The sequence below is a fragment of the Aedes aegypti genome, chromosome 3 (assembly GCF_002204515.2).
Source record: "Aedes aegypti strain LVP_AGWG chromosome 3, AaegL5.0 Primary Assembly, whole genome shotgun sequence".
Taxonomy (NCBI): Eukaryota; Metazoa; Arthropoda; class Insecta; order Diptera; family Culicidae; genus Aedes; species Aedes aegypti.
The window spans coordinates 170,708,479-170,736,258 of record NC_035109.1 but is presented as its reverse complement, the minus strand read 5'-3'; the positions used below and the strand labels follow the sequence as shown (position 1 = coordinate 170,736,258).

General features: G+C 35.6%; 2 protein-coding genes across 3 annotated transcripts in view; one reads left to right on the top strand and one right to left on the bottom strand.

Annotated features, from left to right (window-relative positions):
- Positions 1-8,138: 8,138 nt before the first annotated feature.
- Positions 8,139-23,060, bottom strand: LOC110678451 (zinc finger protein 239-like). Of its 2 annotated transcripts, none has more exons than XM_021851356.1 (4): positions 22,955-23,060; positions 22,678-22,813; positions 10,005-10,141; positions 8,139-9,774 (listed from the first exon to the last, which is right to left on the bottom strand). In XM_021851356.1, exons 2-4 carry the CDS (start codon positions 22,789-22,791, stop codon positions 8,250-8,252), a joined length of 1,776 nt encoding a protein of 591 aa, XP_021707048.1. In that variant the 5' UTR covers positions 22,792-22,813; positions 22,955-23,060; the 3' UTR covers positions 8,139-8,249. The 2 variants fall into 2 exon arrangements, with proteins under 2 accessions (XP_021707048.1, XP_021707047.1); XM_021851355.1 differs by having other exon boundaries at positions 22,951-23,057.
- Positions 23,061-26,645: 3,585 nt separating this feature from the next.
- The window catches only part of LOC5568668 (transcription initiation factor IIA subunit 1), a 57,123-nt gene continuing 55,988 nt past the window's right edge, over positions 26,646-27,780 (top strand). The window contains exon 1 of the mRNA XM_021853114.1: positions 26,646-27,286. Within this exon, the coding sequence (XP_021708806.1) occupies positions 27,263-27,286 (24 nt within the window). The 5' untranslated portion in view covers positions 26,646-27,262. The remainder of the gene's footprint in view (positions 27,287-27,780) is intronic.

The following is a 27,780-nucleotide window of genomic DNA, read 5'->3' as shown; positions in this document are numbered from 1 at the left end:
AGGGTCATAGTTTTGAGAGCATTTGCATCTTATAGGTTTGATATGCCTTTATTTTTTGTTAAAGTTGAATAAAAAATAAATACGGAGGCCTATAACAGATTTTTTAGGATGAAATTTGTTCCTTCGGTTAGAGACAACTTATATCAATACTAGCTCATAGGTTTTGAGCAAAACGGATCCACTTATCACACTTATATGAAGGTTCGATCAAAGCTCTCCAAAATGAGCCCTTTTTTCGAAAATATGTTTAAGTCTCCAATTACCCAGGTATGAACCAATTCTATCATTTGATATGGGCGTATGCTGGAGAAAAGGCCTGTGAAGAATCTCACGCCATCGTTGATGTTTTAGAAGCTTTCATCACACAGATATTGAACTCGACGTCCGCATGATAAAATTTGAAGGTATGCTTCCAATTCCTCTCAGGTAAGGTGAAAGTAACAAATAAAAATCATGTCCAAAGCAAAAAACTGAGTCTAAATAGATTAAACAATACATGTAATGAATAATATTTATGTTTCATTCACATTTTCTATGTAAAAACTACCATAAAACATGATATGACGATTTTCGCATTTTTTATGGGCCATACTGTATTATAGTGATATTATATAGGGTGAGTGTACCAGTTATGGACATAGTGGTTCCTTATTTCGCCATACGTAATAACTTGAATGTCTTCAAATTTTGAAAGTTTTTGTGTGTTGTAGGGGGAAATCCCCCAGTACCGGACACTTAAGCCACTAAATTCATAATAAGAAAAATATTGATTTTATGGGCACGTGTTACCCATTTATGATAAATATTATCATTTTTATAGTGTACAAAAATAAATTTGAAAGTGTAAATATGAATTTTGACATTGCATTTTGATGATATATTTTAGTACCAAATTGTTCGATCTTGAAAGGTGGCACCCAATACCGGACACGATCTGGAAATGCCCAAAATTCTGTAAATTTGAACATCATTGAATGTGTACACTAAAGGAATCGTTTATAATTACCAATTCAATGCATTTGCAACATTTACAAGAATAATTTGAGTTTTTCTTAGTTTGCAAGATGCCTATCAAAAACCTCTTTCATATATGATGAAAAGTAGCACATTTTACGATGTTGTTCTGAATGTTCATTCTTGTTAATTTTATTGCATGTTCGATACCATGATCGACGAAACCCATGAAAAATGAAAGTATTTTGAGACACTGGTGCAATAATTACAATGATATCATATAACAAATCAAGCTGTCCGAAACTGAGGGACAGGAGGTGCTTAACCAAAATTGTAATTTGTCAATATTTAGTTCAATTATGGAACAAAATTCATTCATACTATCAAATAAGGATTATGTTCGATCATGCTTGCGGGATCCAAAGTATTTTTTTCATATTTAAAATAATTACTAAATAGGCTCAAAATTAAGAGCATACGTCAATTTTTTAAAGATTTTCAAACTTTCCTACTTTTTTTTAAAAGGCATGCATATTTCAAGGATGTGTTGTTCTACGCAAACATTAGTCTACATAATAGCTTTCTTTTCTACTAATACACCATCTTGATTGGACCATGATTTCTCAATGTTTCGACTTTGTCCGGTATTGGGTGCTGTCCGGCACTGGGGGATCTCCCCCTAGTAGTTAGATTTAAGATATAACTTGATGTTAAAGCATTCAAAAAGATTTAAAATGTAAAAGTTATCAAAATTCCACATATTCGACGATCGAAGACTCAAAGTGCTTGCAGGTCCTCTTCGAGCATCGTCCACGTTTCATGCCCATAGAGGACTACCGGCCTTATGAGCGTTTTGAACATGGTACATTTGGTGTGGATGTGAGTCATTTTTTACCGCAGCTTTTTGTGGAGGCCATAGTAGGCCCGACTTCCACTGATAATGTGTCTCCGTATTACGCGGCTAACGTTATTGTCAGCCGTCAGCAAGGATCCAAAGTAGACGAACTCGTCGACCACCTTGAACGTATCCCCGCCTATTGCTACCTAAGTGAGCCCTGTCGCGCTGGGCTCCACCTACTAGCATGTATTATGGATCCAGTAGAATTTTTTGTTTTTTCGGGTCACGAGCGCCGCAGCTAATATGTGAATAGTGCGCTGTGTTCATAAAAGTCGAAAGAATGTAGCGCCACACTAAAAAAATGATTTCAAAATGAGGCGAGTTGAGGCGCGTCGCGAGTCACACAGATGCGATCCGATTTTAACATAATGTTTTAATTTTAGTGAAAAATTTACCAGGGATGCCAAACTTGTGCTGAAACATATCCGTTTTATAATTCTTGAGGTCTTTTCTGGGATCACATCGGTGGATGAAACATTCACTACCGAATCTGCTTCGGATTGTATCTAACGTAACATTAGCATCCCCCATACAATCGCTCTCCGCTCCTGTTCCTGTGACCGGTGCTGGTGGTCATTATTAGCAACGCTATGAAATAACAAGTTGCCGGAATCCGCCGGATTTTTATTGAAAAACTGATGATATTTGATGAACAGCCGGGTGTTGATATTTGTTCTGGCTGTGAAACAAATTGTGAGGGAAGAAAATTAATGTATGTTTGTAAGCACTTTTACATTGATCTTACCAACAAATGCAATTTCAAAACCTGTTGATTGAACGGTACACACTAGCGTTGATTATTTTTTGAACGTTAAATTGGTGAAAAATACCTTTTTGTGAATGAGTTTTCAATAAGTAGGTGAAAAAATATTGCGACAATGCAATAGCTGCTCAGCCGTAAACCACAGATAATGTATTTTGAAAATGGTGTTATATGGTGGATACATTTCAACCTGTTCAGATACCTTTCCAGATTATTTATAAGCAGTAATCGATAATGTTACAGTGGTACTTGAAGTCTGAGTGTGGTTTTACCGTAATCGGGAGAATGCATTGGAACCATAATTAAAATAGGTAACCATTTGCAATATATTCATGGAAAAGTTCGTCTAGTTTAGATAATGGTATTTTTCTATGCGGGAACTGTTGGGTGTACCAATAATAATGTTGGTTTAATTGGTATTGTTTTTACGTAAAAGTATGGAACAATATTTTGATTCAAATGCCGAACACTGTGTTCATTCTGTCTAATTTTCCGAACACCTTGATTCAAATTCCGAACAGCACGGATAAATTGTATTCAAATGAATAATTTCGCAAATAAATTTATCTGAACTTGTTCAACTGGTCTCAAACTAGAGATTCATCACTACTCCCGCGATATAAATTATATTGGAGACGTTAAAATTAAATTACAATTGACGGCCATTTTTTTGTTATTTGGTGACATATTTCAGTGATACATTTCAACCAAATTGCCATACAAAAACCGGGTGTTCGGAATATAAGTCTGTTCGGAATTTGAGACAAAACGGTACTAAAATCACTAGTAAGGCAAAAACTTACCTTTAAACTCTAATATGTTGCTTGTTTGGCAAGGGGTCGTCCATAAATGACCTAACATTTTAGGAAGGAGGGGGGTCTTCATGGATTTGTGACGATGTGTGACAAGGGGGAGAGAGGGGTCCCAACTAGTAGATGTAGCATTTTGAATATTTTCGGTAAAAAAATAGCGCTAAAGAAACTGACAAACAGTTTTTTTTCTATCAAACTTCTCTGTCTGACTTATTAACTTGGGTTATAAAATGATGATTCGGCTTCAACACATTCATATGATTAGATCAAAACTTCTCTAAGAAATTTTAAATTTTCCTGATAAGGAGTGTATCGAAAAGTAGTCGCAAACTTTCAAAACAGTCTCAAAAATAATGGGTTGAACCTACAAACAATGTTTTGATCAAAAATGCTTTACAATGTACCGTCAAGCTACCATTCACCGTGCATTTAAGAAAAATCTGCACTTCCAAAAATTGTATAACTTTTCCAAATAATCTAAAGCGTACTAGAATACCACTACGAAGCGTACATTTATATAATAATTCATGGAAAAATCTAAAACTAGTGATGCACGACAAAAAATTACTCAAAAATTATGTTTACAAATACCATGTTAAGGTCGCCTCGTACCGTTCTATGTCACCAATTACCGTGCACACTAGTGCACCATTCACCGTGCGTATAGTTTTTGTCATGATTTAATTTTGTATCATGAGGAAACGTTGTAGGTGGAACAACTATGTTGCTAGTAGTGTGCGTACTCATTTTTAAGAGTATTCAAATCGTTTTTACAATAAAAGTCATGGAAAGTATAAAATATGGCTAAAACATCAATTTTTCATTAAAATCGTTATAGTGGATTCGACTGTATTGACCGAACCATTCCATATTCGCACAAAAACTGAATATGAAGTAGTTAAATCACGACATAACAATAAATTTAATATTACCCAGTAATTTCATGCCTTTTACACTAATGCACGGTAATAGGAACCATACATATTGAGAAGGGTCCATTCACCGTGCATTTGGATTTCGACTGAAATACAATAAACAAAAATATTTGCATAAAATCTCATTGCTCATACGATGAAATACATTTTGCTTGTAGTATCCACAGCGAAAACTTGTTAAAATTATGCTGCCCATAACTGCATAACAGTCACATTCGACATTTTTGACAAATTGGAGTTAATACCATGGAGAGTCATCAAATCATAAATACTTTCGATTAACTTACTGAAATCTGTGAGATTGTTCTAGAAAACTCGAAAAAAATAGCAAGTTGATTTGTCACATTGGTAATTATAACCGCATAACAGTCACATTGAGATTATAAATAAGCCTCGTAATGTAATAGCAATGAAATTTCTATCAGAAATATTTTCTGACTATTCACCTAATATGCGATATGAGTTGTACAAAATATCAGCCTCAAAAAAGCACTTTTGATTTCCTGAAAATTTTTAGAAATTTTAGTTTCCTCCCATACTGCCATGAAATGCACACTTGGTATTCCATTTACTCAATGCATACTTTTGTCGAATGTTACAAATATGCAGTTATGGGCAGTATAGAAATTTTGATATTCTAACGTTAAAATGAATAATGTGAATTTTTGGCGTTTCTACTAAGGATATTAAGAAATCTCATTATTAAATTGTGGATTCTACATGATTTTGACCTCATAAACTAAGTTTTAAAAAAAGAATTGTGACAAGAACTACTTCATTTAATCAGTTTTGTATTATTTTGCTAACAAAACAATAATTTGTATAATTTTTATGAATATTCTGTAGGAATCTGTATATGTGCACGGTGAATGGAGGCCGCACGGTGACTGGTGACTTAACGGTATTTAAAAATGATGATGCGATGATATTATTTCAAGAAAGTGGCATTTTGCATGATAATTTTGCAATTACTAACAGATGTCGATGAAAATTTTGCACACCTCTAAAAAAATTGATATTTTAATAAATGTGTGAAATTTCAAGAAAGAAATATTTTTGTTTATGCTAATATATTCTGTGCCACAACTTTCATGACATAGTGAAAACAATATTTTGAATAAATCGTTAACAAGCATTTAAGAGCAAAAAAAAATCGAAAAAAGTCGATTTTTAAGGACCTCGTTTTTTGTTTTTTTCATTCTACACATTAATGCTAATATCGAATGATTGTAATGAATAAAAAATTGTTTTTTGATTGGAAAAGTTTCTTTGCATATTTATGAAGTAACGTAAGTCATTCACGCAAACAAATTTTGGTGTATAATCTACCGAATCCATGGTAGAATTAAGAACTGCACCAACGATTTTCAACCGACCACAAAAATTTGTTAAGTTCACTACAATCTGGTAAAAATCACTGAGTAGTGCAGTAAATGTGACCATGTCGATAGTAGCATCTACTACAAAGCATAGTATTTCAATCCATGACACCCACCGTACAACACAATGTAGTCAAAAGTATAATGTCAACCTTGTCAAATAAAGAATGTTACTACACGCAAAAAAATTGTGCGGTAAAAACTACCATTTTAGGGGGTTAACTTCACGCATAACTTATGATCTCGCCGTAAAAGCCATCGGTAATAATCGGTGGATGTTTATTCATTCATTCGCTCAGAAACAACGAGCTACACAAATGGTTACCAATGGCTTTTAGGGCGTTATCTCAGATTATGCGAGACTTAAGCGCTCGCACCGGCAATTTTCAGCAGACCAGAAATGCGCTTGATTTTACCATGTCTGTTGTCGAAATCAGATTGTTGTAAATTATTTCTGTCAAATTTACCAGTAATGTGGTAATGTACCGTAAACATAGTAAATTGGTCTGAAATTCCATGGTAGTTTCAAGAATGGGCGTAGTCAGCTAAAATAGTAATTGTTACCACATAATTTTTTCCCGTGTAGTCAGAAATAAATTCTCGTTAAATATACCGAATATATTTTCTTGTACAGTGATGTTGACTATGCTTTGGTAGAATTAACAGATTAATGTAGTTGTAGTCGGTTGAAAATCGTTGGTGCAGTTCTTAATTTGACCATGGAGTCAGTAGTTTCTACAATAAAATTAATTTCAGTGTTTGTAAATTGTTCAGATGAACGATTAACCAAACCACTATTCCATCTATGTTATGTGTGTTAGGTTTTTGAGAAATACGTGACAACTTTGTATTTTGATACTTGAATTTATTATTTTTTTTCTGCTAATGATTCTCTCTGATTCACAATATTCTGCTATTTTTACTTTTGTTAGGAAAATTTGAAGCCTGTATTTTTGCATTGCTTTAGAAAAGCAATATCCTTATATAATCCAGCGATGCATTTCTTCAACCTTTTTATACACCAGAACTAGCTTAACATCGTCATTCTACGGTATTTTCGTGCGTTTTTCTTATACTGGAATTTTTCAATCAACGTTTTCCTTTGATTCAGCTGTCCGAAGAAGACACATTAATATCATTAACCTTTTTTCAGAAGTTCCACGATGTCTCATAGCTTTAAACACTAGGAGTAAATTATTGGAGACAAACCAGCTACCGGCTAAAAGTCTTAAAAAAAAAGACAATTTACACCGTCTTCAGACAAAGGCTGCACAGACTGAACAATCACTAACATTAGGCAACGGACAACACGGAGCACCCAGTATCCCAGTGATGAAATTATCGTTTGACGAAAAGTTATCACCGACCGAAGTGGGAATCGAACCCACGCTTGAAATTCTTGAATTCTAAAACTGTTTTTTTTTTCTGTTATCATAGTAGTCTAGCTATTGCAATTTTCTACGGCTCAACGAAAAGTTACCGCAGCTGTCACATCACTGATTTGCACTGGTAAATCATCAGTAGGCTCCAATGATACCTTGGAGACCGTCTTGATGATTGTTTTCTCTATCAAGCATACTATGATTGAATCTGTTGCTTCAATGATAGAATGATTTCAGAGCCTGCGGTAGAACTTTAACAGCTGCGGTAGAACTCTGCGGCTACCGTAAAACGGAAAATTTTCTGAACAACCGTAATATTAAGATATTGACTGTTGAAAATGCATAATTTGACTAGGGTAAGTGTACCAGTTATGGACATAGTGGTTCCCTATTTCGCCATACGTAATTACTTTAATGTCTTCAAATTTTTAAATATTTTGTGTATTGTAGTAGTTAGATTTAAGATAAATCTTGATGTTAAAACATTCAAAAAGATTTAAAATGTAAAAGTTATCAAAATTTCCTATGTGGCCAAATAGGGAACCACTATGGCCATAACTGATACACTTCCCCTATTTCAGCCAACTTGCATGCAAGTTTACCAGCTTGTATGACAATTTAATTGCTTTATTTGCCATAGAATTCGAACTTCATGTGTATAACAATCTTGATAACAATACTTATAAACAAAGTTTCGATGGTCAAAAGTTATGTTTTGGGGGTTCAAAACAGTAAATTGTATCTTGCCATACAAAATGAAAAATTTTGTATGGAGTCTGGCAAGTGTGTTGAAAAAATAAATTTAATGTAAATTTTATCTTGCAATTCAACTGCATTACAAAGAACGGCATCAGATGTGCTTCAATGATTCTGAAGCGTACTACAATGACCCTTATCAAAATGGTAATAAAACGTTTTAAACAATTAAAGGATGTGTAGTTTTTCAAATTTAGGTTAGTTACAGCCCTCTCGCAGAACAACAAAGGATGTGATTACAAAATAAGTAACAAGAGAGGCCTCTCGAAAAAATTGTATTTATTCCTAACGAACTTTTAATATCATTGAATTGTATAACATTCAATTAGTTAACAAATGATCACTGCCACTCATTCATCAAACTTCTTTTTTACTTTGGAGAGGATTTTAATCGTTTTGCTTTCGATTCATACTCAAATTGTTCCTCCATGCCCTCTTCCTCGCCCATTTCTGCATCCTCCTCATCATCGTCTGGTTCCACCTTCTGTCCATGCTGTTGATTGGTCACTTCCAAATTATGAACCTTTCTTTTGTGGGCAGTTAGCTCCCAGTTCTGATAGAATCGTTCATCTTCGCACATATCGCACGCAAAGGGACGCTCACCGGTATGGATACGACGAATGTGAACCTGCAGTTTCGTATTGCGCTGATAAATCTTATCGCAATAGCTGCATTTGTATGGATGGATTCCCTCGTGAGCCAGCTGGTGGAACTTGCGCGCCGAGTATGTTCCGAAGGCTTTGTCACACTTGTTACATTTGTATGGCTTCTCTTTGGTATGAACCTTACCGTGGTGCACTAAGTGAGCTTTCGACTTGAAACGGCTAGAACATATTTCACATTCGAAGGGGCGTTCGTCGGAATGTGATACGAGATGGATATGCAGGTCAGATTTTCTGAGGAAACTTTTATCGCAATCTTCTGCAGGACATTTGAACTGCTTCGACTCAGAGTGCAGCAGACGATGAGACTTCAATGTGCTACTTGTGTGGAAAGATTTATCACAATCTTCACAAAAGTAAGTCCGATCAGCATGTGTTTTCATATGGTTTAGTAACGAACCGCGACACGTGAAACGAGAGCTACACTTGTCGCAAACGTGATTTTTCTCCCGATACACATAAGACTGATGGAGAATCAATCGAGCCTCGCTGAGAAATCGTTTGAAACATATGTTGCACTCAAACGGTTTTGCACTACGCTTCAGTCTCATTTTTTCATGCTCATCTGCTGAGTGCTGCAATAGTTCTTCGTTTGAACTAAATTGCATTTTACAGCCGCAGCAAATAAATTTACCGGAATCTTCCTCTTGGGAGCAATCTGAATCAACTTTATCAACAATGGTTACCTGTTCTACATTACCTTCCTCCTCTGTTGTAATGGTGTAATGTTCTCCTTCAGGACTTTCGTCATTCATTTCCAAATATACTTCGGAATATTCAAGTTCTTCTTCAACCACGTTCTGATTCGAAGTGATACACTCCTCATTTGGTAGCTTCTCTGATGAAACATTTTCCTCCAATGTTTCTTCCTCAATGTACGAGTTTCTTTCTTCCTCTTCCTCTTCTTCTTCTACTACTTCTTCATTGACATCCTCATCGTCCTGAGATACGTTTTCGACTAACAAATCGACGTTGCTTTCTTGTTTAATGATAACTTGATTTAGAGCCACCTGCACATTTTCAGAAACTGGTGGCACAGTTGTAATGATCAGTGAGTCGGACCCCACAGCAAGATTCTTCGGTTCATCTTCAGAAGGTAGCATTTTCATCAGTTTGTCATCGCATATGACATTTTTCAAAACCTCAGGAGATATATCATCGGTCATTTTTTCCGCTCCAGCTGATTCCCCTTTTTGTATCTCTTTCTGGAGATAGAATTCCACCATTTTCATTCTGCAAATCGCAAAAAAAAGTACACCATGGTAGAACATTACATAAAAGAAAATGAATTAACAAAAAAAATATGTTCTAGATCTAGAGGTATTACAAGCATAGCTAAATTTGATACTGTACAACATTTAAGAAGTCAACGGAAAACAAATCAACAAATTTTAAAAATCATGTTGAAAGGACCCTGAGTCAATTGCCTACCTAGGTTGATAGTTTATGAAACGTGCACTTACCTTTTATGCGTTTGCTCTAGAGTACTGCGTAGCTGTTGGTCGGATTCCAAGCACTTGAGCCGTACCCTGTAGCATTTCTTAATGTCTTCCGAACACTCCTTGCAAATGAACCGAGGAAGACCGTCGCCTTTCAAAATCTGAAAGAAATACGTATAGATATGATTCCGCTGATATCTAGCTCAAACTTGACATAAACTAAAGTGACTATCATCATCATAGGTTATTTCATACTTCATCCCCAGCCTGTAAGTATACCTTATAAAGGCAAAGGAAGCGCTCGGATTAAGATGAACAACATGTTCTGTCCCAGAAGTGACGCAATAGCAGAAAGAAGCATGTGTAAAGATATCTCAAACAGCATACATTAGTTTCTCGATCATATCCCGGATCAGTTTTTTTATGTTGCCGTGATGTACCAACTGAAGCGTAATAAAATGAAAATTCCTAAACGTATTAACTCATTGCGCTTGGTAAAGATGGGCAAATTATAAATAAATTGCATGTTAGACGAGCGCTTTGACCAACTAAGCTAATATGGGTTAAGATATGCAGGGTGTCTACTCATTTACAGAAATAAAATTCCCTGATATTTCCAGGTTTTTCCAGGTTCTGGGAAATAAATCCAGGTTCAAGAAATTCTTTAAAATGCATTAATGATTGAAGATTTTTTCATATTAGATGACTAAACATTTATTTTCAAAGATAGGAGTTTGGCTTTGAATGGTAATGGTAATGGTAATTTTAGTTCTTTGACTTTAATATCTAAATTTAGCATGATTGAAAAATAAACTTTTTGCTTTCCTACAAAAAACATTTGCTTTTTAAATCTTCAATGAATATCATACAAATAGTAAAATGAGCTATTATGGCAAAATTTGATGTTGGTTTGTTCTCATGAATTATTTAAATAAAGTTTTCAAATATCAAACTAAAGACATATTTTACTGTGATGGCAATGTTTGTTATTCTTTAGATATTTATTGTTTTTTTTAGTATGTTCGCACAAATACATTTTACCATGATAGTATATTTTGTTATTGATTAGTTATTACATGACTTTCAAGGATAACATACCAATGACAAATTTTGTTATGAGTGTATGTTTTGCTATTGATGAGATATTTATATAATATATTAATAACATAATAATGGTTAAACCAGATATGATTGCAAAATTTGTTCTTATTTTACCATTATTTTGTTATTCACCTCTACCCGGATATGTCGACACTTACAGTGACGAAATGTTCATATTTATTTTTGTTAAATGTTCATATTTATTTTTGTTAAATCAATGCATTTAAGTACCATGTCCACCGTTGTCATGTTTAAAATACAATTCATAATATATTGTACATTTTAAATAAAAGCATGAAACGAGCTCACCAAATTGATCATCCATCCTTTATTGAACAACTGTAAGCTACTTTAATCAGCATGCTCAATTCATAATAGTAAAATATCACTCCGGCAACGCGAAAACCTGAACTCAATAGCACTCAGAACGAGTGCAAAAACGACACAAAAACAAAAACGATTTTTCTGGTGATGAAACGAAACTAAAACTCAAACCCTCAAGAGCATACATCTAGAAAACCAGACAGCAGCTCAAGCTGAAAATTTGATCGATTGGTCACCATTAGCGAGTGATCGATGAAGCCCCCGGCCCTCCAGACTCGTGCTCCCGAAAATCTGAGGTGCGGCCTCGATGCATCTTCTCCTTCTGCTGTCACTGCCCAGCAGAATAAACCAACTTATTTCTGCTATAAACACGTTTTTCAAAAACTACACCAGCCGAAACACTACTTCAATCAGCATGCTCATTTCACAAAAATAAAATATCAATCCGGCGACGCGAAAACCCAAACTCGATTGCTCTCAGAACGCGTGCAAACTAGAACGAGAAAAAAATACTTCGGCGACTAAAAAACTACTTTTCTACTTGGGCTTCAACGATGCACTGCCCAACAGAACGCGTGCAGAATCATTTGGTAATTTTGTTATAATTCCACGAAAACCAAGAATGATTATCAAATGATCTGAAAGTGCCTTTCATCATCAAAGTCAGATATTAAAAATGATCTATTTGAACCTAAGAAAAAAAATACTTTCCTAAAATGGGATTCAGTTTTATGAACATCAGAAAAGTACTCGTGCCATTACGACTGCTCGTTGTGCTGTAAGTAATTCTGCCAAGAATTTCGTTTAAGATACCTTCATGAATTCGATCTGGATTTTTTCTAAGGATCAGGAATCCGTCCAAAAAACGTTTCATGATTCAATGAATCTACAAGTTCTCCGAAAATTGATTCAAATTCAAACCTCCTTCAGAAATTCCTCCAAGTTTTTTGACAAAGTTTTCCAATGAAGTATTTAAAGTTTTTTTTTCCAATCATTCATCAAGGGTTGTCTCATCAAAGAAAATTGTCAGATTTTTTATTGTAGAAAATTTTGAGAAATTCACAAAGAATGTCGAAATCCGGGATTCTTGATGAAGCGCTTTCTAGAATGCTTTTAATAAATTGCTAATATGACTGAAAAAAAAATCAAAACTCTGAATAAAGTCTTACAGTTTTGTTTAAGAAGAAATTTGGAAAAGAAATATTGTTATAATTACTATAGTATTAACTGGTGCGGAACATAGAAAGAAAATGAGAAGAATCCATTGAGACTTGAACATTTAATTTGAAAAATTATTCAAGAAATGGGACCACATGAATAATATGTTGATGAAATGCTGGAGAAATGCCGAAAGAATTCCTGGAGAAACTCTTCTCTTTTTTATTTTCGACTTTTTGCAGTCAGCTTTTTTTACTTTTAGGGTAAAGGTATGCAATAGCGGCAGATAGAGATATGTTTGCCAAATTAAGTGTAATTGTGGTAACATTGTGCTAAAAGATAATGTAGCCGGCGGGACTTGAACCCACAATTTCCATTCTGTACACGGACGCATTACCAATTATACTACAGCTACGCTACGGTAAACTGAAGTATTTGGCTAATGACCTTTGTAGCATCCCCAAACCCCACAATCCAATATACCACACTTATCCCTCACCATATCTCTATCTGTCGGCATTAAATACAGTCAGTGTGAGAAATTTTATAAGAAATTAAAAAAAAATATATAAGAAAGTTAAATTTATCAAGGAATTCTTGGAAAAGTTTATAAGTTTATAAGTTCGATTTCATCGAACAATGACTGAAGGAGCAATTCCTGAGAGTAATCGTGAATAAATTTAAAAAGGGTTCTTATAAAAATGCCTAGAATAAATGAAAAAAACAATACGTTGGAATTATTACAGGGTTTCTTGGAAAAATGACGAAACTTTTTTTTTATAAACTCTGGAATAAATCTTAGTGGAAGAGCTCCTGTAAGTTCTGTGCGAAATTTTCTAGAAGTAACAAAAATCAGAGGGAAAACATCTGGAGGAAATCGTGTGATAATTGCTAGCTTTTTTTCAGGATAATCTCTGTGAAAATTACTGCAGGTTTGTTAATACTCTGGAATAAACCTTTGCGGAAGCGGTGGAAAGCTCTAGAAACTTTTTTTGTATGGTATTCAGTTGGAGCTGCCAGACAGCTTAACTTGTCAAGGCTGAACCCTCGGTCTGGCTTTTGCCAAGTTTCTCCTCTACCAGGACCAATACTCAGACGGAATAGGCTATGGTGCCCACATGAACACTGGTTTTTATTCGTATTGTGACGTGGTAGTTTTTGAAAAATACCCATATTACCTTACTTCTGAGAAAAGGAAGCATTGTGGCAATCAGCAGCTCCATCAGAATTTGTTTGAAATAGTAGTGTAGTAGTGTCATTACTAATACTGTCTAGTCGAAATGATTTTGAATAAATTGTCATTTAAGTGCTATTTTGACTACTCCTGTCTTTTACGTAAGATTAGAAGCTTAAATGTCAATTGTCGTCAAGTCTTAACAAACTTGGATGTTTAGTAGTAGTTCTAGTTAATTTCGTTTTTTGTTGTTGAAAGTATTTATTGGTCATTGCGTTCATATATCCTTAAAGAAAAAATCACTTTCCTTGTCTGTTCAACAATTTCTCGAAACTAGCAAGTGTACCCTAATGATCGATCTCAGCGTCTTACTTTCAATAGTCATTATTATAGTGAATATTCAAGAGTAAAGTTACCTTAGGCTTCTATTACAGTCTCCTACGAGATTCACTTTTCGGTGGCAAATGCAATGCTCCACAGCACCTTAACTACGCTAACGCTAACGCTAACGCTAACGCAAATGCAATGCTTCACAACACCTACTTTCTACTTGTAAATTTTGCGAAAATGAAGCTGGAATTAGATTTTATATACCATTGTTACAAAAGAGGTATTCCTTGTTATGGTAATGAAAAATCATATTAAAATAAGATTGTCGCCACTTATTTCTACTCAGTGAATCTACTAGTCATTTTCCTCAGAGTTATATTCCCTACGTCGTATATGATAACGATGTATCTAGCTAGCTAATAGTAAGAGTGGCTACGGATCATTCTGGTTAGCAAAAGGCAAACTGAACGTCGCAAATAGTATTAATGTCCACTTCGAATAGATTAATTATTTGAAATGGGCATCGATGCTATCAACGACGCAGAACGTCCGTTGGATCACATCCGAGATATTAGTGCGTCTATGCCATATAAATTATGACGCGGCTTTAAGCAAAAATTCCAAAATGTGATACCACCACTACAGGTTACGCCTTTGGTTTCCATCTAATGGGCTAATGGATTGTGCCATCCCATCGCGGCAAGGTCGCATAACCAAGGGGAGGGACGGTGGAAAGCTCTAGAAACTTTAGACCAAATTCTGCAGAAACTCTTTTAAGCATCCATTGAAAAATCGTTGGTAGCATTCCTGGAAGTATTCCAGAAGAAATCACTGGAAAAATTACTAGAATTCTTGAAGCATTCCTCGGGATCTGAGAAAAATATCATTAAGAACTTGAGAAATAATCGTATAATAGTCTTTGTAAGTTTCTCTGGAGTCTCTAGAATTTTGCTCCAGGATTCACTACAAGCGACCATTTTGATTAAAATTGAGACTTTAGAGACCTTAACCAAAAATAGAGACTTGCATTAAAATAGTGACCAAGACTATAAAAAATAAATCAGCTAACCTTAAAAATATAGTATTTTTGTATGTTTTTCTCTTTACCCAAAAAGTTTATTATTTTTGTAGCACACACGTAAAATTATTTGAACAAGCGAAAAAAATTGGAATGTTTTCAACTAGATTTCATATGCTCATGAATCTTAAATTTTGCTTCCTTGCCTATACATGTTTATGCTGAATAAATAAAAATCATTAAAATGACTAAACATGTCAACTAGCGTTTTGATAGCGGCGCAGCCGAAATTTTTTTTATTGAAACGATTCTGTTTCACAAAACGACATATTCAACCATGCACTATTGTTTCAAAATAATTTCCCTGAGTGTATCCAAAATTCCCTGAGAATTCCAGGTTTTTTCCAGGTTGAATAAAATTCCCTGATAATTCCAGGTTTTCCAGATTTTTCCAGGTAGTAGACACCCTGATATGGGTCATGAAAGAGATCTGCGCCAGCTATTGAGATTCGAATTTGAAAATTGTAACCTTTTGAGCTATTGGGTCATCAGGTGGCTCTATAGCTTAGTTAATCAAAGCACTCGTCTAATATACAGAACTGGTGGGTTCAAATCCCACCTGCAAACTTAATTATAATAAAATCGAAAAACTATTGTATTGCATATCATAAGAATGAACGGACAGTAACGCTTACATTGGCGTTTAGAGATTATGAATCATTAAATTACATCTCTCGGGCTATAATATATGCTCATCATACCAGTAAGATAATGTCAAATGGTCCTATCTGCAAAAGAGAGTCTCTTTGGTTATGTTCACTTTCGATTCATGTTACAATAGCATATCTGGAAATTTTTGCCGTGCAGATCGAAAAAAAAGGCCTGTAAAGAATCTTACGCCATCGCCATCACAAAGAATTTGAACTCGATGAAGAATTTGAATTGCTTTCTAGTAAGGATAAAGTAACAAATAAAAACCATATGCAAAGCGAAAAACAGAGTTTACACAGATTAAATAATACAAATAATGAATAACATTTTTGTTCCGCTTTCTTTTTCCATATCAAAACTGCATAAAACACGGCTTCCTTTTGTGAGTATAACTCGCAAACAATTTGAATGATCTTATCATTTCTGGCCCGTTGGCTGCAACTTGAAGTTAGTACATTATTAGGTATTCAAATTTTTGATTCGTTTCTCAGCTCTAATTTCAGCCTGGTAAGGTATGCGCACAGTAAAAATATGTACACACTTAAATTATTTTACGGATTCCTGTAAAATCTCAACAGCTGAACAGTTCGGTGAAATAAATTAACGGAGTACGGTAAATTTTTACAGTATTCCGTTAAAAATCACCGGAATCCGTAAAATTTCGACGGAATTACGGTGATTTATTTCACCGAACTGTTCAGCTGTCGAGATTACAGTGAAATTCACCGTAAGAGTTTAGTGTGTATGAACATGTAAAAATACAGTGTTCTGGTATTTAACCATAGTTTTCGAAATAGAGTCGAAAGTACAATATGTGTTGTTGTAGGCGGATGTTCCTGTATTGGATTATAGTAGGAGTTGGAATAAAAACCTCTTTCATTTTAATGACGTTCACTGGATAAGTCAAGCTTTGATTTCTCTCCGTAATCCGAACGATTGGGACTGACTACACTACAATTGTCGACGACTCTGGAATCAAACCAAGCGAAAAGCTGCTGGAAAATTCCGATAACCCTCAAGCCTCAAGGAAAATTTTGAAGTACTTTGAAAAAAGTTCCCGTTGCAGCAAATGCGGCAGACTAGGACATTATGCACGATGTTGTAAAACCCAGCAATACCGACCAAGCGGCATCAACTCAGAATAGCAAGAATCGTGATCGAAAAGAGAAATATGTGCGAGAATTGGATGACGTAACAAATACCGTCGAGATGCGTGAGTTGTTTCATCTTGAAGGCAAGCGTACTGTAAGTGCTGTTGTCGGAGGTGTAAACGTTCGCCCGGATAAAAACGTATCATTTAGTGAATGGAATAAACCATTAATGTACAATATAACGTATTGGATACAATACAGCGTATTGTAATTGAATGTCGAAGCAATATTATTCTTGTTTGGATATACAATTCAAAAACAATATAATATATTGTAACAAAACATTGTATTGTTTTTAATTGGTTTTATACCTTACAATTTTGGTCAAATTCCTATTTTCGCGTAAAACAACTGTTGCTTTTTTCTATGTAGCTTTGCTGAAAGAAATAAACAAAACAAGTTCAGAAAGCAAGAAATGTTGGATGAAAAATATTCAAAAAGTTGAAATAAGTAGTTTTTTAGAAGTCACTTGACATTAGCTGTAACGACGAATGCAACCATGATACAGTTCGTTGAATTGTTTTTGTATCGTACAACAATACACGAATTGCTAATCAAGACAATACATGAACATTATATCGTATTGTATTTTCAAAATGTTTGTATGAGAAAATATCTATATTTGTATTGTTACGATACTTAACCACCCATACATTATATTACAAAATCTCATATACCATACAGTGAACTGTTCAAAACAATATATTGTACTGTAATTGTATTGTCATTTTACATATACTATATTGTTTTTCCAATATATTGAATGGTACTGTTACAATACGTTATATTGTTTTTGTATTGTATTTTTTATTCGGGCGGTTCGTTATCGACACCGGAGAGGATGTGGAGGATGTACTAAGCGTTGATGATTGGAAAACCTTAAAATGTGTTGGAATCAATGCTTTTGACATCAGGAAAGGCAGTGACAAAGTCTTCCGTATGGATCAATGAAGCCGAGTTGCTGTTGGCGAGATATTGTGTTCTGCAAGATAAATCCACGTAATGCGGTTATCTGAAAATGTCGATCGCGCAATTCAATCGCAACGTCAAAATTCAAGTAGGCTTGGAATTTTTCATTCATCAAGGACGCAAATGTTTCAAATTTACTAAATCTGAAACACTTGGTGATTTTCATTATCACTGCGACGGTATATCGACATTTTCAGATAATCGCATTACGTGGATTTATCTTGCAGAGCACAATACCGTCGCAGTGATAATGAAAATCATCAAATGTTTCAGATTTAGCCAATTTGAAACATTTGCGTCCTTGAAGAACGAAAAAATCCAAGCCTATTTGAACATTTGACATTGCGTTTGAATTGCGTGCATATCTTCTGCGCGTTACCGCCGCCGCTGGATGTGGATTTAAAATGAGCACCACAATATACTGCACGCAGAGAAAACAATTTTAAATATAAATCAATTTTGTATGGATTCAACAAAAAATATGCATTGTTTGCCGGCCTATAATTGGTTTTCATTTTTTTAAACAACACTGCAAATTTGGTTCAATAATTATTTTTGTTGATTTAGACAGCCGCGTACAAAACAGTTTTAAAAATATAATTTCTGTTTTAAAAAACATGATTTTTGTTTAAACAAATATAATTTTTTGTTAAAAAATTATGTTTTTATAACAACAAAGTTTTCTATTTGAAATAAAAATGTTATTTATTTAATCAAAGATTATTTTATTTGTTTAAGTAATAAATCCATTTGCATTATTTGACATTTCTACATGCTGAAAGCTTTGGGTATCCTAATAAAAAAACAACATTGCATCACTTATTGCTGAATGTATAACATTTTAAAGTGATTGCCTTCAGTTTATTTAATATTCAAATTTCGCTGATGACTACACCTGAAACAAATATGTGTTTCATTATTTATGTTATTTAAAGGAATATTAAAAGACGGAATTACCTTCGCAATCTTTCAAGCATCAGTTTTTCCAATTTCTTCCATATTACAAACACTCATTCAGAACTGATGTATTAAACTAAACAAAATAATTAAAGTGTAAAAGTGCAGTAAGAATTATAATTGACCTCCAAGAAGCTTTTATTGGCGAGGGGGAGGGGCGAGTAAGCTCAAGCGTTACGACTCATACACAAATTTTAAATTTTTCATACAAAAAGCGTTACGAAGGGGAAGGGGGTATATAACTTCCAATTTTAGCGTTACGTAATAAATGGACGCTGCCTTAGTGAAGATTGTCGATACATAACGATATTCATTTTACCATTAGGATTGATGCGACTAGTTTTCCATATATCGATATATGTAGTGTATAACCCATTAAATTTTCAGCTTCATCGGTTCACTAAAACTCGAGATTTGCTTCTGCAAAGTTTTGATGATAATTGTTAGAGTAAGACAAAAGATAGGGAAAATAACACGGTCTCCCGTGTCACCTTAACTTCCTATATTACCGATTTCAATTCAATTCAGCGTGCTGATATATTTGTGTGTGATAGTTGTGATTCTGATTATGGAATTTCTTATCACCTGATATGTAACTGTCCAGTTTTTGCGTAATTGCGATATCAATAAATTATTTGTAAAACTGAATTCAAAAGCCTGAATCTCAGGACATTCTGTTATTCTTAACTTACTGTGGTCAGTACCTGGGAGGGAGGCACCGATACTACACACGAAATATGACACATTTGTTTTTCAAACTGCAAGAAAACTCCAGCTTGCCAACGACAATCAAGGCAGACTTGATGAAAATCGCTAGTTTTCTTTTGTTGTGTATCTTCGAAATTTTCTGACAAACATGAAAAAAGGGCCAAAGTTTTCAATGCATTTTATTTTCGTTTTTATAAAAAAAAAGTAAAATTATGCGTATTTGAATACTTTATATTCAATCAGAATAAAAGGTGCTATCGTGACATTACTTTTGAACAGGCATGAATAGCTTATCAATCGATTTTTTGTCACATTTGATGAAATCCAAAAATATGTTTTGATCAATTACGCGTTTTTTTCATGTTTATCCGTTGTTTAAGATCGGGGCTCACAGTGACAGTTTGTGACAGCAGAATCTCGGCTCACTATGACGTACAGAAATTTCGTATCGGTTTCTCCCTCCCAGGTCAGTACAAGGGGTGGATCACTTGTTTGATGCACATCAAATGTGCATTGATTTGCATCAAATGCATTTTTTTGTGATTCACATCAACTTAGCCCTGATGTTGAAAACTTCATTTTGTTATCATAGTAACGCGCCTTGTTTGTTATGAAAGGATTGTAGGGAAAGTTGACGGTCTGGTAGCTGTAGGCTCTCTTCACGCTCATGCGTTTTGCAGTGCCCTTTTTAGGGCGCTGTTCGAACCCATTATTGTGGTATGGAGCTACATACTCTCAATTCGCTTATGCGATCTTCCCTGTTCAAGGGACGCCACTCCTATTTCTTCCCATCGTCCCTTCCCTTTCCACTCCCATCGGGTAGATGATGAAATAGGCTATATTATAGCGATGGCATAAATCTCACAAATGTCGGGGAACGTGCTTGATACCAACCCAATTTTCAAATGGTCAGAGATCGTTCAAATATTACGTAACGCAATAGGGGGAGGGAGGGGGTCTTACATAGTGTTACGGTCCATACAAAAAAATAAAATTTTCCATACAAAAGCTGTTACGTGGGGGAGGGAGGGGGTCTAAAATTGGCAAATTTAGCGTAACGTAATATTTGAATGAACCCTCGCAGTACGCATGCGCTCTACTCTATCATAACATTTATCTCAACCCGAACGCATTTCCTGTTTCAAGACCCATTTAGGCGATCTCTGTCAAAAAAGTATGAAATCCTGTTTGCGCGGCTTTTCCGTTTTTACAGCACGTTTCGATTCAACGCTAGACACGCTAAACTTTCGCCAGTCATGACTCATTTTTTTATAATACTCTACTTGATGTTTACAGAGAGCTCCATTTGAAATGACATTTCTTCTCATCTGCGTACTGCGATCAAAGAAACGTGATTTTCTTGATCATTTCTTGGAAGAAATTTCCCACGCATCACGATAGGCGATTACTTTTCTTGTCAGCAGCAAATCGGCCTTTAAGCTAGATATGCTGTTCCGCTCAAGAAAAGTAAAAATTTCTGCTGAAGAAATGGTCAAGAAATTTTCTACAGTGAGCTTTATTTGAAATGACATTTCTTTTCATCTGCGTACTGCGATCAAAAAAAATGCTTTTCTTGACCATTTCTTGCAAGAAATTTTCCACGCATCGAGATAGGCGATTACTTTTCTGTTGAGGTGCTTACTTCGCTTTAACCTTCCAGTCGTCGCGCGGTTTGCCGCCGTTAGAACCATCACGCTGATGCTGTGTGCGATAAGCGAGGTTTTTCTTTACTGTTGTACAAAATACAACAGCGCGACGACTGAAGTGTGATTTTATGCTTCGAAGAGCTGATTTCTGTAATTTGAGAGAATCGAAAAACAAACAACGTATGAGCTTCAAGTTTCTATGCTTTGCCCAACCTTTCCGCACTGAAAATTAATACAACAGAAAAAAAAAAGTTGAATATTTTAGACTATAAACACAGGCATGTCTCAGTGTGCGGTGGCGACGCCGATTCGCAACAAGTGAAAACCATCACCATAATTGTTTTGAGTGATGCGGTTGATAAAACTTTATAAATTTTGAAATCCCGGTGGAAATGTGTTCATTTAAGGAAAGTGAATAAAAGATTTGTTTAGTGGAAGTGTAGTGAACGCAATATGGAATCCAAAACACAAATGCTTGCCGCTGAATTACAATCGAAAAGGTAATCACCTTCTATTTACAAGTGTAGTTGTGTGAGGCAATGAAATGCGGCATGAAATCGGAGATTTGTTGTGAGAATATAAATCTCATATTTATTGTCGCTAAATTGATAATGCTGTATCTGAAAGTGTTGATTAAATATTGCAATACCACCTGAAGCATTTTTCTTCGCATAAATTATCCATTTAATCAGGTGATAAGCAGTTATATTTCATCGAAGAAGCCATTTTGTGATGACGCACCAAAAGGCCTTAAGCCTGATTCGCTGCTGACAAGTAATTTCTTGGCCTATCTTAATGCATGGAAAATTCCTGCAAGGAATCGATCAAGGAAGCGCATCTGATCGCAGTACGCAGTTGAAAAGAGATGTCAGTTCAAACGGGAGTCGCTGTAGAAAATTTCTGCAAGGAATCGGCGAGAAATTTCTTTAGCGATTCCTGTTCAGCAGCAAATCAGGCTTTAAGGCCGGTTTGCTACTGACAAGAAAAGGAATCGCCTATCTCGATGCGTGGAAAATTTCTCCCAAGAAATGGTCAAGAAAATCATATTTTTCTGATCGCAGTACGCAGTTGAGAAGAAATGTCACTTCAAAGGGAGCTCTCTGTAGGAAATTTCTTGACCCTTTCAGTCAAGGAATTTCTTTACTTTTCTTGAGCAAAACAGCATACTTAGCTTTAGGGTGAAGATGGAACGAAGCCAAGCCTAGAGTACAAGAGCACAAATCTAGAAAACCAAACAGCCGTTCAAGCTAAAAATTTGATCGCTCGCTGGTGAAATTTTCTAAAAATTTGATCACTCGCTGGTGAAATTTTCAGAGTGAACTGCTGCCTGGTTCTCCAGGCTTTTGAAAATTTGAGGTGTGCCTTCGTTGCATCTTCACCTTAACTAGTGCGTTAAAATTTGGCCGACCGTACAATCGTACAATGTGGAAGAACTACAGACTAGCTTTACCTTCAATCCGGTCAGCTCATTGATCATTTCCGAGATCGAGATTTGGTCGGACTTGGAAAATAGCGACAGGAATACGTCAGCTTCGTCTACCAAGCAAACCCGGCAGCAATCCATAATGTTTTAGTTGATACTCCAACTGCAAAATAGTGATAGAAACAGTAATATCAGAACACTTTGATTTTGAAAAAAATATATTCAATAGCCAATTGAAATATATGACTAAATCATTTAAAACAAAATTATTATTCAATTTTAATAACATTTTGTGTATACCTACGAGCTTTGATAATCCAAATCAAAGTATCCCTTCAAGAAATGTTGATCCAAACCATGTAAACAACGAATCAATCAACAACAACAGACCGGACACAGTAAAAAAAGTGGGACGTTACGAAGTTTGACATTTGCAGGTCGCACAAAGAATAATCCGAGCTACACCATTTCTATATATACCTTGGTATAAATATGCACGGAGACATCTTGCTTAATTTTTCACAATAAAAAAACTGTGTTTTGACGTTAACTACATCTTATGGCAATAGGGCTCTGCACAAAAATCTTCCTCTCTCTTTCACTCTTACAGAAAATTTGTAAACAACAAGGCCAGTAAAAGTCAAAAACCCATACAAAAAAAAAACAATGCAGAGCCTCATATACTGGGTGTCAATTGAAAATCTAAAATTTCGCGACCGTCACGAAATTATGTAAGATTTTGAATACTAATAATTCAACCCTTTATCGGTAGATTTTTAATCTTTTCCCACCAATCGGTCGGAAATTTAATACTCAAATCTCGCATAGGGCTTATTCACAAATTTCATAACGCTGAAGGGGGTGGGTGGGTGTCCTCACGGTGTTACGGCCCATACAAAATTTGAACAATATTCATACAAAAAGTGTTACGAAGGGGTGGGTGGGTGTCAAAAATGATCATTTTCAGCGTTATGAAATAAATGAATGAACCCATACTCTGAGATAACGCCCTAAAAGCCATTGGTAGCCACATGTGTAGATCGTTGTTTCTGAGCAAAAGAAAGAATAAGCATTAGACTGCCCATAAAAGCATAACTGTCCCATATTGATTTTCGAACCAACACCTTTTTTCATCGCAACATTCATGTTTTAATATGCACTTCACTAGGCATATCAAAATTTATACACTTTGTTTGAAAATGTTGTGGAAAAATGTAAAGTTGGTGCAGTCCCATATTGAAAAATAAAGGCATAACAGTCTCTATGTGAACTTTGAACCCCAATAGCAACTGCAAAACTGGAATTATGTTGAACTTTATATTTTTTACTGATCAATATTAGCAAATTGAGTATCCTGTGGGGTGGAGCTAAATAAATATTGCATTCAAAAATTTACTATAAAATTATAAACATTTGTATGAAAATGCGAACTTCAAACTTTGAGCGCTGTTTTCTCAATGCCTAATAATTCCATATGGGACAGTTATGCCTTTATGGGCAGTAGAGTGGTTCAAAAAATCGTTTTTGCTCCACACCGCTCATTCGATTCAAGATCAAATTCTGAATGTCCTCCCAAAATTTGAGCTCATTTGAATGAAAACTGAGACTGCACAAGCCTTTTGAAGTTTATATGGGAATTCCCGGATAAAAAATACAATACAAAAACAATATAACGTATTGAAACAGTACCATTCAATATATTGGAAATACAATACAGTATATTGTAAAATGACAATACAATTACAGTACAATATATTGTTTTGAACAGTTCAATGTATGGTATATGAGATTTTTGCAATATAATGTATGGGTGGTTAAGTATCGTAACAATACAAATATAGATATTTTCTCATACAAACATTTTGAAAATACAATACGATATATTGTTCATGTATTGTCTTGATAAGCAATTCGTGTATTGTTGTACAATACAAAAACAATTCAACGAACTGTATCATGGTTGCATTCGTCGTTACAGCTAATGTCAAGTGACTTCTAAAAAACTACTTATTTTTACTTTTTGAATATTTTTCACCCAACACTTTTTGCTTTCTGAACTTGTTTTGTTTATTTCTTTCAGCAAAGCTACATAGAAAAAAGCAACAGTTGTTTTACGCGAAAATAGGAATTTGACCAAAATTGTAAGGTATAAAACCAATTAAAAACAATACAATGTTCTGTTACAATATATCATATTGTTTTTGAATTGTATATTCAAACAAGAATAAAATTGCTTCGACATTCAATTACAATACGCTGTATTGTATCCAATACGTTATATTGTACATTAATGGTTTATTCCATTCACTGAATGATACGTTTTTATCCGGGTTACTATGGGAAAAGCAAGCAATTCATTCAATTGGTCATAGTGTTTGCCCATGTGCTCTTGGGGATTAGAACTATGTTGATACTGTGAGATACAATAATCAGTTACAACTTTACCGAAGACCGTTTTTAAATCGGACGCCCTAGTAATTAGTTATTGATTTTTGAATGAGTTGTAAAACTTTGCCTATAATTATTGGGCTGTTCTGCAGGCATCACTGGGTATATGCAGTAAAACATAGTAGCCATGATTTGTGCGTGCTATCTTTCGCGCCAGGTGCAGCAATGTTGCCTGTTCAGAAGTTAAATGAGCACTGCTGAAGAATTTGTGACTGGATATAAATCAATAACTAATTACTGAGGCGTTCGATTTGAAAACGGTCTTCGGCAAAGTTGTAGCTGATAAATGTATCTCACAGTATCAAAGTAGCTCTAATCCCCAAGAGAACATGGGCAAACACTATGACCGATTGAATGAATTGCTTGCTTTTCCCATAGTAATTCCCATATAAACTTCAAAGGGCTTGTGCAGTCTCAGTTTTCATCCAAATGAGCTCAAATTTTGGGAGGACTCTCAGAATTTTATCTAGAATCGAATGAGCGGTGTAGAGCAAAAAGGATTTTTTGAACCACTCTAATAAGCATCCAAACCAACATCACGGGCAGGTAGCTAATGATCCTTTCTTTCCTATAGCGTTGTTAAATAACATGAAAATCCTTTCAAATGCTCAGAAACAACGAGCTACACACATGGTTACCAATCGCTTTTAGGGCGAGATCAGAAGTTATGCGAGAAATGGAGAAAACTTTTGATTTTTGACGATAGACTGTCGAAAATTGGGAAAATGTCGACTCCTTTCTTACGCAACCAACACGTTCAAAGGGCCCATTCACAAATTTCATAATGCTGAAGGGGGTGGGTGGGTATCGTCGTGTTGTTACGGCTCATACAAAATATGTAAAATATTCATACAAAAAGGGGTGGGTGGGTGTCAAAAATAGCCATTTTTGGCGTTATGAAATATATGAATAAACCCAAACACGTGGGTTGGGAAGCGCACTATCAAAGCAGACCAATTTCTGCTTCTTCGCTCATTCTTCTTTTGGCGTTAACTACGTCTTACGGCAATAAATTGGAAAACAAAAATAGTTTACGCGGCAACCTGGAATCGAACCAAGGACCTTCCGATCGATAGGCTCGTGCGTACACCCCGCGCCTATCGACGCCTTGGTTATGGAGTGATGCTAAAACGATACATAAAGCGTTCGTATTGCAATAATCGTTCCATTGTTCATAAGGCAAAATCTATGAATTTCGATAGTCCAGTTCGCTGCGTGTATGCTGCTGAGAAGTAGAGCTGATTCCATAACGTCGGTAAAGTCTGGCGCGCAAACCAAAATTTTCCGTACGGAAAAATGTACCACTCAATTATATCGCAAGGAAAAGTTACATTTCGCTCACATTAGCTGTCAAAATTACTTTGGTAAAAAGGAGAAATTTTACTTGATCTCAACACTTTTTTGGGATCTATGATTTTTCCGTGCAAGAGTTTAGCGAGCGCCACCACCGCAACCGTTAGCGTTATCGATTTTCCTACCCCGAATATTCATCTTGGCATTAGAAACGTCGAACACTTCAGCGGTTCTCTCGCTTGCTCCAGTGACCGTCAGTGCAGCTACCCGACGGGTGCCAGACCAGTTCGAAACGTATATAAGGAAAAGTGTCGTGACGAAAAATTTTGGTTTCGCTTTTTCACTGCGCTCTGTGGCGAAACCCGCACCACCATTCATTGGCTGGCTCTGCTGGGGGAATCGAAAATCCTGCGTAGGAGTTCCGTCTTCTGGCGTATTCCGTCGTCGTCGTCGTTTTCGATTGCTAAAAGCTACACGCGTTTCCGTCAATCTTTTTCCTTCCTTCATCCCCATCTTGTGTTGCTCCGGTTGTTACGAAGTGAAAAATCTCTTGTGTGTAAATTTTTGCCTTGCCATCTTTCGTCTTGCTACGTTTCCGCTCCCAAAATTCACATTGCAAGTTTATAATAGTTAAGCATCCAAACACCGTTTAGAATCCCCCTGTCGAAGTCGAAACACGAAAGTCTACTATTGGCTACAAGTGGAACCGTCGCAGCTGACCACTTGTGGAACCATATTGAACTTATCCGGAATTATTACATCCCATACGCGTTCCGGAAAACAGGACAGTACACCTTGGGGGTGCTAGGCGTAGGAAGCAGCTGACCAGTATTTTGCAACACCGGAAGTGTCTCCCGGTCTGTCCCCAATCATGGCCCTCAGTCAGACGTCGGTGGTGAGTCATAAATGATTTTAGATTTCATTCTTTTTGTGTTCTGTGTCGCATCAGCACTTCCGCAGAGTAGGTATGGGTTTGTTCACGAAATACCTACAAGGTCATTTGACGTGAATGAATGGAATTTTTTGTTGCCGGGCGATGTAACATATGTTTCGTTGTCCGGAAGAGCAGTCAATTCTAGATTACCTATTAGAAGCTCAGTTCCTAATAATTTACAAAATCCTTTGTTGGGATGTGTCTTTACATCACTTTTTGTCTTCGTATTCTCAAGACAAAACAGCTAGATTTCAACTATTTTAAGCATCAAAACGCTCAGCTTAAAAGTGCTAGGCTTATTTCTATCAGTATCTATCTAGGCGTATTCATGGGATATGCATAGGACAGATTCAGTGCGCGATCCTTTCTCACCATATTTAGGGTGAGGGTCGTTTTTTGGACTTTTTAACCCTTTGTCTGTGTTTGTGGTCAATATGTCCCCAGACCACTTTGAA